The sequence below is a fragment of the Tupaia chinensis genome, unplaced genomic scaffold (genome assembly GCF_000334495.1).
Source record: "Tupaia chinensis unplaced genomic scaffold, TupChi_1.0 Scaffold149248_1, whole genome shotgun sequence".
NCBI classification, from domain to species: domain Eukaryota; kingdom Metazoa; phylum Chordata; class Mammalia; order Scandentia; family Tupaiidae; genus Tupaia; species Tupaia belangeri.
The window spans coordinates 136,020-149,121 of NW_006209094.1; the positions used below are offsets into that span (position 1 = coordinate 136,020).

Genomic DNA, 13,102 nt, shown 5'->3' on the forward strand with positions numbered 1-13,102 from the left:
TTCATCTGGCCTTGATGTTACCCTGGGCAATAACCAAGTGCTGTGAGGTTCCTGGAGCTAGCAACGTTTCGGTCTTGGAGTCCCATGACACATAAGCAGGTGAGATGGTCCTGGCCTGCTTACTGGCAGCTAAAACACACGTTTTTGGCTAATGAGGGTTGTGTGCGTGCGTGCGTGCATGCATGCATGTGTGTGTGTGTGTAGGGCTACCAGTAAGGCAGGAAATAGGGATGGGAAAGCCCAGGGCCACTTTCAAGATGCAGCAAGAATCAGAAGCAGCCCAAATGGACCAGCCAGTCCAAATAGGCTGTTGGCACTCCTTCCCAGGCCCCTTTCTTCCCAAGGCCTCTCTTCCCCAGCTTTCTGAGAGAGAGCCCAAAATCATGGTATGTGTTGAGAACAGTGCCTGGCACATATTAAGCATCCGATGATCCCATTAAAATGACCCTAACTTGACATCCTAATGACAACCTCAAAGGACAGGAGCAGCTGAAAAGATGTGTATGTTTGGGGTCTGGAGGTAAAAGGGGTAGAGGAGAGCAAAGGGGAAGGAAAGGATCAGATTGATATACTCACCTGGCCCTCTGGGGCTGGCTTGTGACTTGACCATCCAGACTCCCTTGTCCTGCTTGCCACAGGCTTCCTCCCAGTGTTGTGCTTAGGCTATGTGGGTCCCAAAGGGACCAAGGAATTTTTCTCAGCTCTCACAAGCAGGTGAAGACCAGAGATTGGAAGGAATGTGACTTGTCCCAGGGTATATCTTGAGAGATAGGCCTGGGACAGTCTATCCAGGACAACTTTTAAGACTTGGGATCTCTTCCTAGGGAGCCTTCCTCCGAGGAGTGACCTGAGGCCAATAGCCAGGCTGGCCTCCTCTTTTCCCATTGACCATACATGGCACATTCTTAGGTGGTGATGTTTTAGGAGAAGCAATGAAGAATTTCTCAACACACTGCCTCTGTGTGGTTGCAGCTAATGCCCACTGTTCATGGGACAGAAAAGTGCTGGGCCCCTCAAGGAGGCCCTGTCTAGGCATGTCTCCATAACCCTTCAGGGCTCTGGCTTGACTTCTTTCCTTGGAGAAGATGCCCACTCTTACTGGATGTGTCTCAGGAAACTCATCTGATGACAGGTTGGAGGACTCCAGATCTATGGGCAGCTGGTCAAATAAAGTCAGCCCCTGGACACCTACAGTGATACTCAATTCACTTAGGTTTTCATATAGTTTCCAAAGAAAGAGTAGAGTCCTGACCTTTCCCATGCCCAATAGGGGTGAAAGGGGCAGCAGCAACTGGGGCATCTTCAACCAAGTCACCTTCCCCCGTCCCTTGAATTCCCTCACCCAGGCCTCAGGCCTCAGCCCTTCTGCCCTCCTGGCAGACACATACACCAACCTCTCACCCAAGCTTCCCCCATTCCTGCCACCCCATGGGGACTTCCTCAGCCAGGCCTCTGTACCCTTCACTGCACCAGACCCTCCCACTTAGAGCATCTTCTCCCCACCTCACCACCCCTTGGAGATCCTCACCCAGGGAACCCTCATTCCCACCACCCCACTCCCAGAGCCAACACCTCATCATCATCCAGGGAGGTCATGTTTTGGGAAAGTTTGGGCAGTCCAGCTGGGAGGCTGCGTGACCCTCAAAGCCTTCATTGGCTCTGGACAACAAAACGGTAGGGATAGGGGTGGGCTCAGTAACTCTGACAGCAGCACGCAAGCACATCGCAGCCCACCAATCAGCGTGTGCCTCACAGCCGGCGTTTTGAGGATGCTGTAACGAAAGTAAATGGAGTGTGGTTACCATGAGACCAGCAGTAGAAGGGGCGTTGGAGACAGTGTTGGGGGCGGGGCGCCTGAATGATGACTTTGCTTTTTCGGGTGCTTCCACTTGAATTCCAACACCCTGTTCTGTTTTCCATTTCTAAAACATGGAAGCAAGTCGCCCTTTCTGCGGGAGTTGTGGGAAGACTAAATGCAATGATGAATATGAAGAATTCCAGGGCAGAAAATGGTTGCAAGCCAATATTCCCAGATGAGAGTAACAACCACCCACTTAGCTAATGGGCAGAGGATGCACAGGTTACTGAGCAGGGGCTAGCATAGCTTTTCCTTGAGAGGCCAGACAGGAAATAAATTTGTCTTTGCCAGGCATGTTACTCATCACAACTACTCACCTTGGCCACCATAGCACATGTGTCAAGGAATCTGAATGGCTGTTACCCACTACAACTTTATTGGCTATAGCTTGCCATCACTAATCTGGAGATGCAAACTAAAACCAAAAATAATTTTTATAGTCATATTTGTGACTATAGGGTATAACATTCTGAGGTCATGAGGAAACCAGTGCTTTTGTTCACCACTAACAGCATGTACATTGGGATAGTCACTGGCAGGGTAATCTGGCAGAACCAATGGAGAGCATATTATACAACAGTTTTTCTACTAATGTCCTTTTTATGTTCCAGGACCTGTGTTTTAGGCACACACACACACACACACACACACACACGCCTGGTGTGTTTTCTAAGGTGCCAGGACTTGAACTACAGTCAAGCATGTAGGATCTGGCTCCCTACACACAGCATTTAACCACTGTGCCATGGAGTTCAACCAGTTTTTACCTTTTAGAAGTGACATGCACGTTGTAAAAACTATCTTCAAACAGTACACAAAGGTATACAATGAAAAGTAAATCTCCCTCTTACCCTTGACCTCCAATCCTCTACCCCAGGTTATTAACCAGAGAAGTAATACTATTACATAGATAGATAGATTAGATAGATATAGATAGATATAGATAGATGATAGATAGATAGATATGTGAAATGGTACTGACCCACTGTTAACTTCTTAGTTTTGATAAAGGTACCATGACTTTGCCAGATGTTTACTTTAGGGAAAGCTGATTGAAGAGCAGAAATGATCTGTTTTATCTTTAAAGCTCTTCTGTAAATCTAAAATCACTCCACAATAAAAAGTTTTTAAAAATTAAAAGATCTGGGGACAGCAGGTGGCATAGTGGTTAGGGTGCTGAGCTCACACGTGGCCAGCCATGGTTCGAGTCCCAGACCCGTTGACTTGAAACACGCTGGGCACATGTGCAGCCATGTCCAAAATCCCGAGAGGAGAATGGAGGAGGAAGGACTGTGGCAGAGCCATCCTCCCAGTGAGTGATTTCTCACTTTCTCTCTCTCTCTGTCTCTATCTCTCCAGCAAGTGCATATGCCCTATAGCAAAAATCTCTCTAAAAAATTGTTTTAAGTCTAAGAAACCATGAAATACTGAAAACAAACTGTGATCAACTCAAGAAGCTAATAAAACATCTAAAGAATAAACCCAAAGAAGGAATAAGGAAGAAATACAAAGATAAAAGCAGGTATTGATGAAATAGGACCCAAACCAAAACAAAACAAAACAAAGATTATTAAAGTTGTGTGGTGGATACACAGTGTTTGATTCACTGTTTTCTGTTTTCTGTTTTTTTTTTTTTCCCCAGAAGACGCATGTAGTTGCTGGAGAGAGACAGAGGGAGATGGTCACACCACAATCCTTCCTCCTCCCTCTCTCCCTCATTTCAGGATTTTGGACATGTATGCACACGCACCCATGTTTCTCAAGCCACTGGGTCTGAAACTTGAACTATGCAGTCATTCATGTGGGATCCGGCCACTTTAACCACTATAGCAGTGGTTAACTGTTACACTATTTTCTCCAACTTTTCTGTATGTTTAAAATATTTCACACATGAAAATTAAAAAGAATAAAGAAAATAAGAAAGAGAAAGAAGAAGGAAGGGAGGGGAAGGGGGAGAGTGAGGGAGAAATGGAAGCCAAACGAAGGTCTAAGACCACATGGTTCTAAACAGAAGAAACAGAAATTGCAGGGATCCTAAAAGGAAATGAGCTTGGCATATCTAAGGAACAGAAAGAAAACCATGAGTTACATAATAGGAACAGTGGAGACAGATGACACCACAACGGTTTATTTGTATGCATAGATGTGTAGACAAGATAAATACTTAACGTCAGGTGTGGCCAGCTATAAAGGTGGCATGATCCCTTTGTGCTTGCTAATTAGTCATTTGCTTCTGGAAGATGAGCTTGGAGTTCATCTCTTCAGGTCTCCCAACAATCACATAAGTTTATTTAATGCCCCTATAATAAACCTCTTTCTCCCTAAACTAACTAAAATGATTTTATTTTCCTCTGCAGCTAAACCCAATCTTTACAGAAATTGAGATTCTTTCTTCTCTTATTTTTCTTTGGTAACTTCTCTACCTAGATTGAAATCTGTTGTGTTAGGACCAGAAGATGCATAATGGTTAAATCACTGGGACTCCCATGTAGTCAACCATGGTTCGAGTCCCGGACCCGGCGGCTTAAAAATTTATTCTAGGCATGTGTGCATGTGTGCCTAAGATCCTGAGAAGAGAGTGAAATAGAAGGGATTGCGGCATGGCCATCCCCTTGAAGGGTGATTTTTTGCTTTCTCTCTCTATGTCTCTCTCTGGCAAGTTCATATGCGCTATAGCAAAAATCTCAACCAAAAAAAAAAAAAAAGAGGAAAAGAAAAAGAAATGTGTTACTCATGGTTTCAGAAAGTGGGCTTGGGGAATAGGTTTCACTTCTTTACAGGATTATTTTTGAAATAGTATAACTATAGGTGATTTTTACCTTCCTTTTGAAGGTGTTTTTTTTTTTTTTTAACGCATTTTAAAAACAAAATGGAGAGATGGCCCAATAGCTGCAGTAGCTAAAAGAGTTAGATACCACATAGCCAACTGTGCAGTTCAAATCCCTGCCCCAGTCACTTGAAAAATACTCCATATGTGTGTGTGTGTGTGTGTGTGTGTGTGTGTGTATGAACACGTGCCTGGGATCTCAACAGGACAGAGAGATAGAGAAGGGATTGCAGCATGACCATACCAGACTGAGGGCTGTTTTCCTCCTCCCTCTGTCTCTCTGTCTCTCACTCTGGCAAGTGGACATGCCCTCTGTTAACTTGTTTAAAACAGAAAATATGGGGGCCAGCAGATGGCATGGAGGTTAAGGTGGCTGAATCACACATAGCCACCTACATGGTTCAAATCCCAGACCCAGATACCTGAAAAATACAGTGGGTGGGTGTGTGTGTGTGTGTGCCCAAAAATCCCAAAAGGAGAATGGAGAAGAAGGGATTATGGTGTGGCCATCTTCCCTGGAGGTGTTTCTCACTTTCCCTCTCTGTCTCTCTCTCACATACAAGTGCACAAGTCCTATTGCAAAATTTTTCAATAAACTAATTTTTAATATTTTTAAAATGGAAAAGATGTTTTCTGACCATAACCCCTGATATTTAGTTCTTTTGTTTCATTAATCTCATTCTCCCTGTTTCTTGTACATTTTTAGGAACTGAGAACACTACAGATGCACCTGCAGACCTCAATCATAAGGTCTCCACTCAAGATCAATCTGAACATGTTTTCTTCCATTCTTGCCATAAGCTATTGTGCGTGACTTAAATGAACAACCAGAGAGTATGGCACCAGTACAAACTCAGGAGCCTGGTCCAATAGGAATAGCCTATGCTACCTTCACTTCCCTCACTGCTTGTTCTCTCCATCTCTCCACAGCCCATGGCACCCCAACAAAGACAGTTTCTTGATTTTGTACATGACACATTCTTGAAAATGCTTACAAATCACACATCCAGAAGTCAAAAAATAAATGTTCTTGCTATAAGCCTAGCAGCCCAGTAGACAACTGAAAGGGTCCACACTCCCCTGGGGCTCAAGATGAAGGTAAGTGCTAGTCCAAACCACCAGCTATGCCCACATCCCATAGTTGTGGAATCAGACACATACTTAGAGTTTTCTTTCTGCAATACAAGCATCCACTGCAGGTGAAGTTGCTAGCCTTCTTGCCCACTCCCTAGCACTGTAGTAGATTGTTGTATTTTTCCAAATTCTTAATCCTCTCCTTCATCTACATCTTTAGACACATGACCTTGAAGTTCCTCCCTCTAGTAACAGGCACTGACACTGAGCTTGACCGTGTGGCTACTTTTGGCTAATACAGTGTGAACAAAGGTATCAATGTGCTAGCTAATTAGATCCTAGGCCCTAAGAGGCATCATAGTCACTCCTCTTGCATCTCTGCCATTATCATGAAGAGAATATGTCCAATAACCATGTAATCTTCTAGTCCCAGAAGAATGAGAGATTTGTGGGGCTATGCCAGCTGCAGACCATTGGTGGACATTTAGGGACTATATTGGAAACTCTCACACATCTGAAGAGTGCTTTAACAACCATTCTCACACATATATGTCACATATATACTTTAGCATTCCTGTGGTATAGATGCATCAAGGTGACATAATGATATGAGATGCCATAGTAGGTCTTTCCTATTTTAGTGGAATTGAATACTAAAGTCCGCAACTATGGGAGAAATAAAAGTCTTCCAAATACCTACCAAGAGGACCACTCATTCAGGACCAACCACCTCTCTCCAGGGAATTCAGGAGGCATCATTACAAAGGAATCCATTCTATAGTCTCCTCATAAAATGAGTGGAGGCAGAGGACTGACTCTGGAGAGACATCACTCTCCACCCCATGCTTCTCCTGATACTGGGAAGCCTCAAGGCTACAGCCTGTGGAAGCCTGCAAAGGCAGATGTTGATGACTTGTTCCAGGTTGGAGATTTTCAGAACCCATCCCAGATGATCCCAGATGGCAAGCCCACTTCCAGCTGAGGGACTAGCACTTACCTTCATCTTGAGCCCCAGGGGAGTGTGGGCCCTTTCAGTTGTCTCCCCAAAAAGTTTTTATAGCTACTGAAATTGCACCCCAAAAGGCTGGACCAATTTACACCCCCCCCAGTGGGATTCCTCCCAAACTGTCACCAACACTATGTACTGTAAACATTTTATGTCTTTGTTAACATGGTAAGCAAAAAGTGACATTCTGTTGTTGCTTAAGTGAGAGAGTTTACTTCTTTTTTACTGGGTTGTGCATTTGTGGTCCTTGGCCATTTTCTCATTAGACTACATATCTTTTGTCTTAATGATCTGCAAGCAGTTTTGTATATAGAGACTACTGGTTTCTTCTGTTATGCATATCACAAGCCTTCCTCCTCATGTGTAGCTTGCATTATATTTCTATTTAAGATGTATGTGACATACAGCAGGTTAATATCTTTATGTCAAAAATTCCTGTTTCAATGTAATTTCTTCCACTATGCTTTGTAAGTCCTCTCCCATTTCCAAAGTGCCACTCATAGATACAAGTTTCTAGGACACCTAAAGTCCTTGCACTCTCCTATCACCTGGCTGCCATCCTTGGCTTGAAGAATCAGGACTTGACCCCACAAGTTACTTTTCTGAGAGCAGCTTTCACTTCCTTATTTCTCAGGGTATAGATGAGGGGATTTAGCATTGGGGTCACTGCTGCATAAAATATGGAGACAATTTTGTCCCCATCCTGGGGCTCTTTGGTCTGAGGTCTCACATAAATACAGATTAGTGTCCCAAAGTAGATGGTGACAACTACCAAGTGAGAGCCACATGTGGAAAAAGCTTTAAGCCTGGCCTCAGTTGGATTGATTCTTAAGACGGCTCTGAGAATACAAAGGTAAGAGATAAGGATGAAAAGTAAAGGTACTGGCATTGAAATGACAGCACATACCATCATCATAACCTCTAAGGAAAAGGTGTCAGAACAGAGCAATTTAAAGATTGCTTGGACTTCACAGGAGAAATGATTGACTGCATTATGCCCACAGAAACTGATAGGAAAGAGCAGAATGGGCATAATAGTGAGCAGTAATCCTGTCACCCATGCAATCAAAGCCATTAAAATACATACTCGAACAGACATGATCAGCCTGTACCTGAGTGGATCTGAGATAGCTATGAATCTGTCATAAGCCATAATGGCAAGAAGGAAACACTCAGCCAGTGCCAAGAAGGCTCGGATGGCAAGCTGGACAAAACAGGAGGTGTAGGAGATGGTGGGGAAGTTCTGCAGTGAGTTCACCATGATCAGGGGTACAGCACTGGTGGAAAACAGGAGGTCCAGTAAAGACAAGTTGCCAAGGAAAAAATACATTGGGGTGTGGAGCTGAGAACTGACACCTACCAGGAAAATAATCATGCTGTTTCCTGCCAAAGTTACTATGTAGAGAAACATCAGGGTCCAGAAGAGAACACTCTGGGATGTGGGGTGCTCGGACAGTCCCACGAGAATGAATTCTGTCACTTTGGTGTGGTTTCCAATTTCCTGGTAATTCATTTCCTCTATCCACAGCTACAGATGGGAAGAGAAAGCAGACAGATCAGCTCTGAGTCAACAAGGAATGCATCAATTATACTCTCGAGTTGGCTAAAGTGCAGCAACACTTGACACAAGCTCAACTCTGAAGTTTCCAGCTCTAAACCCCCAGCAGCTTTTGTAGCCCACCCTCTTTCCTGCATCCTCTACTGACAAAATAAAAAGGCAATCCTCTAACAGAAAGGATCAGGGCTCCTGGATTTGCATAAGGAAGAGAGAACAGAGGATCCACTGTGCCTCCAGGCTAACAAGCCTCCAGTGAGCTTCCACTGAAAACTAAATAGACCTGACCACAGGGGCAGAAGGGTGACTGCAGTGGTACAGGAAAAGGTCATTAGGGCAATACTGGTTTTTACTCATACTCGAGGTCTGTATCCTTTCTTACACTGGGGCTGAGACAGAAAGACCTGCAATGGTTTCCTCCCACCTCCTCAACCAGTACTGGTCACTCTTCAGAATAGAAGAAAGAGCAAGGAGAAAGGGGAGGTCAGAGGTCAGGAGACACAGAGAGGAGCCCATGATGACCATCTAAGGACTACCCTGCAGGGTGTCTGACATCTGCCTGTCTGTGAGCAGGCCAATGAAGAGGTCAGGCCAGGCCAGTGCTACTCTAGTCTTTGTTTCAGATGTTCTCTCTGGCAAGTCTGGATCTTGCACCAGAACAATGAGATCTGAGATATTGGCACATGTGTGTTTGACTCCCATGTCTGTGATCTTACTATGCTGCTAACTATTGTGCTATGACTTATAATAAAAACATCTACTATTCTATTTCCTAGAGTGCATCTTCATTTGCATTTTCTGTCCCCTAAATACCACTTGATCAATGTCCAACTCATTATTTTGCCCCATTCCTCCCTAGGTCAGTGCCATTTTCTACTTTGTGGTCTGTATCAATGTCTGACACATATTAAATACTTTCTAAATGTTAGATCTGTTTCCATCTTACTCTCCATATCCCATCAGTCACCATGGTCTCTTAGCGTGCCCATTGAATTGAATAAGCATTTACAGACACATACTGTGTGATCAGCACTGGCAAGAATCTTCCTTTGCCATTTCTCTCAGATCCATCACTTCTTCTCCATTTCTCTGTTTTTGGAGACCAAGAATTCATTCCTCCACACCAGACTCAATACTAACAACTTCCAACTCACTACTAACAAGTCTTTATTCTCAAGGGTTCACAGAGAACATATAGCTATGACACTTAGCATGATGGGGTAGATTCAAGATCCTACAGAGAACACCAGGAAGGCTACCTTACCAATTTTAATCAGGGAAGAGATGGCATTTCTGAAGATACATAAAGAATAAATAGGAACTCACCAAGACAAGAAGAAGGACAAAAGAAGAAAAAAAGGCCAATACCCCAGCTCTTTCTCACTATCAGTGGGTAAGAAAACCTGACTCTTCCTCACAAAGTCAAAGACGCCTACCATGGGACATTTAAAAGGAAAATAGAGAGGCAAAGCATTAATGGAACAAAGAAATGTGGTATTATCTATTGAAGATAATTTTATAGTTTTATCAACTAGACAAGGGAAAAATGTTCACAAGTTGGAATATTCACTTTGTAAGCTAAATAATGATTGAATGTATGAAAGAAAATGAAATAAAAATATTTAAAAAAGAAAACCTGACTGTTCCAGTGTGATTAACTTGATTTGTGATTAACTCACCTTAGTTACTGCAAATAAATGTGTGGGGTTAGACCAGGAATTTGCAAACAGAGTCTGTGAACCAGCAGCATCAGCATCCTCTGGGACATGTTAGAGATGCAGATTCTCCAGAACTGCTGAGTTAGAAACTGAGAGTAGAGCCTAGAAATCTGTTTCAAAAAGCCCTGAAGGTGGCTCTAATAACTCTGACGTTTGAGAACCATTGGGTCAAGTACACCTCAATCATTTCCTGGTGATTTTCAACTTTCATCCTAAAGCAAGAAGAAGAGAATAAATAGACACAGTTTTGCATATGTTTAATAATTGCAGGATCCCAAGCCAGCTGGTGGCATGGTGGCATTAAAGTGGCTGGATCCTGCATGGCCAACTGCATAGTTCAAGTACCCAACCCAGTGGCTTTTAAAGCACATCAGCATGTGTGTGTGTGTGTGTGTGTGTGTGTGTGTGTGTGCTCAAAATCCCAAGAGGAGAACAGAGAAAGGATTCTGCATGAACATCACCCATGAGGGGTAATTTCTCACTTTTTCTTTCTTATTTTTTCCCCTCTCTCTCTCTCTCTCTCTCTCTCTCTCTCTCTCTTTTTCTCTCTCTTGTGACTCATGCCCTCTAGCAAATTAAATAATAATAAATAATTAATAATAATAATAATAATTGTAGGGTCACAATGTCAGATGAGGGAGAAAAACACCCACCTCAGTCCTAGCAAATCCAGCTTGCTCTCTCACTTCTTCTGTGCCCCTAATGTTTTCCAACACTGGGTTTTATCAAGGAAATGGGTCCTCCTTGCTATTTCCATGGTTGTTTAGCCACATCTGTCATGTGAGTCCAGCTTCTCCTGGCACTGAATTCTATAGTGAGAGGTCCTGAAAGCAGTTCCCAGCTTTAACCCAAGATCTAGCATGTGGCCTACACAAAGCAGGGACACACAGCAGAGGTGGGAAAGCACAGAGAATTTTCCAGTGAAGCCCTCTAGAAAGGGACTGTCATATCCATTTGCAGTACACCAAGTCACAGAGCAAACCAATGAAAGGACTGAGGCCAGTTTCAGTTAAGACTCAAAGGCCCAGCCCAAGGTTTTGTCCACTCAGCCAGTAGACCTCAAACATTTGTGTTCACTTCCCTCCAAAATAATTTCATAAGATTGAAAGGTATAATAGCAAGGAGAGCAACTGTAGATACTAGAGACAGTACAGCAGGAGGTGGGTAGGTAATAATGGGTGGGAGGGAGGGGATTAGAGAAAAAACAAAAATGAAAAGTTATCTACTGATGATAATATACATGACAATGTCTTTGACTTGACTAATATGCACTATATTCATGCTGGGAAAAACCATGTTGGACACTGTAAAGACATAACACTGGTTAAATAGAAATTTTTAAAAAGAAAAAAAATTTCATAAAATTATTAACACACACAAACACACACCCACACATTTTTAAACAAACACCTGAAATTTCTCATAAGTTGAATAGTTGCAAAGGTATAGATTCTGGTTTACTATAAATAATCATAATTAAAAACTATCCTTGTCTGGATGTGCCTACCTGCTTTTGAAGAGCAGGCACTAAGATTACACAGCTTTTCAAAGGCTACTGATGGAGGTCACTTCACAGTGAGCTCTCACAGCATGGAAAAGGCCAGTCATTTCAAAAGGTGCTCACCTCTTGCTGCCATCAAGTCCAACTCCAGCCTCATGTAGATGTGCTTCTCTTCTGAGGGACTTCACCCGGAGGTCTAAGGAGAGCAGCCTCCACAGCTTTTTCTCAGCAAGCACACATACCCTATAGCATTCAAAAGTACCCTGCACAATTGAGACAACATCTACATCACTGCAAGAAAAAGGCCTCCATTTTCTCTTTGCCAAGAACTTCATGGGTGCCATATGATTCCAAAAGTGACACTGCACCCCCCCCCCCCACTCGGGGGCAGGGTGGGGCTGTCATATCCATGAGATAGGCTAAGCCACTGAGTGGAACTGGACAAGCTTCTCCTAGCTCTGTGGTAAAGACTCCTGCACAAGAGGTGGCCAAATGCTCAGTGGAGGCAGAGAAAATTCGATTAAGAGCACCTCCTGCTCTGCCTTTGAGCCAAACATGGCTATACCTTGATTAAATCTGCCTGGGAATGAACATGGTAAGATCTTCATAGCCTTTCTTTTCTTTTTTTTTTCTTTTTTCCTTTGTTAAGAGAGATTTTTGTTATAGGGTACATGCATTTGCTGGGAAAACAGAGAGAGATAAAGAGATAGAAATCACCTCACCTTGAGGCCTTCAGAAGAAGACACCTTCATGGCTCCTGAGAAACAGTGATTTCAGGGAAATAAGAGAAATGAAAATTTTCCACTGATAACTCAGCCTCCAGTCCACAAACTTGAGTGGAGAGGCAAGGGGGCAGGCCTTCAGAAGAAAATACCTTCATGGCTCCTGAGAACTACTGATTTCAGAGAAAAAAGAGAAATGAAGAGTTTCACTGATAATTCAGCTTCCAGCCCACAAACTCGAGTGGTAGGAAGCCCTTCAAGCCATCTCTCTGTCTCTGTCTCTATCTCTGTCTCTCTCTGCCTCTGTCTCTGTCTTCTCATTTTTTCTATTTTTTGTTTTTATTTTTTTAATAAAATTTTTTTTCTCTTTTTCTCTGTTTCTTGGTTGTTGTTGTTGCTGTTGTTTCTCTCTCTGTGTTCCCTTTTTATTTTATCTCATCTCTCTGCTCTTCAATCTCCATTCACTGTGTTTCTAGACAAATCTAAGTGAAGTATAGCCAAACATCCAAATACTATTAGGGTTAATATATTCCTCAATATCTACTGAATCTGCTGTACAAAGGGATCAAATTGGAATGGCAAAGAGATTCCAGATCACCTCTTTCTGAATGCTCCTGAACACTCAGATTGAACTTCAAGTTTGGGGAGAAACATACCATCCATCAGATGACAGGGCCACAAGAAATATGGAAAAGCAAGAAAATATCTCTCCTCCAAGGGAAAAGAATAGCTTCTCTTCATTCACAGACAGTTCAATGAAAATCATGGAAATGTCTGATAAAGAATTTAGAACATTCATAATGGCGAAGCTAACAGAGATGGAAGAGAAGAGAGACAATGA

The 13,102-nt window shown here is 43.0% G+C and overlaps 1 protein-coding gene across 1 annotated transcript; it reads right to left on the minus strand.

Annotated features, from left to right (window-relative positions):
- Window positions 1-7,339: 7,339 nt before the first annotated feature.
- LOC106734152 (olfactory receptor 13H1-like) lies at window positions 7,340-11,696 on the minus strand. The gene is made up of 3 exons (XM_014585225.1): window positions 11,663-11,696; window positions 10,000-10,079; window positions 7,340-8,293 (listed from the first exon to the last, which is right to left on the minus strand). The coding sequence occupies exons 1-3, from the start codon at window positions 11,694-11,696 to the stop codon at window positions 7,340-7,342; spliced, it is 1,068 nt and encodes a 355-aa protein (XP_014440711.1).
- Between the last annotated feature and the right edge of the window lie 1,406 nt (window positions 11,697-13,102).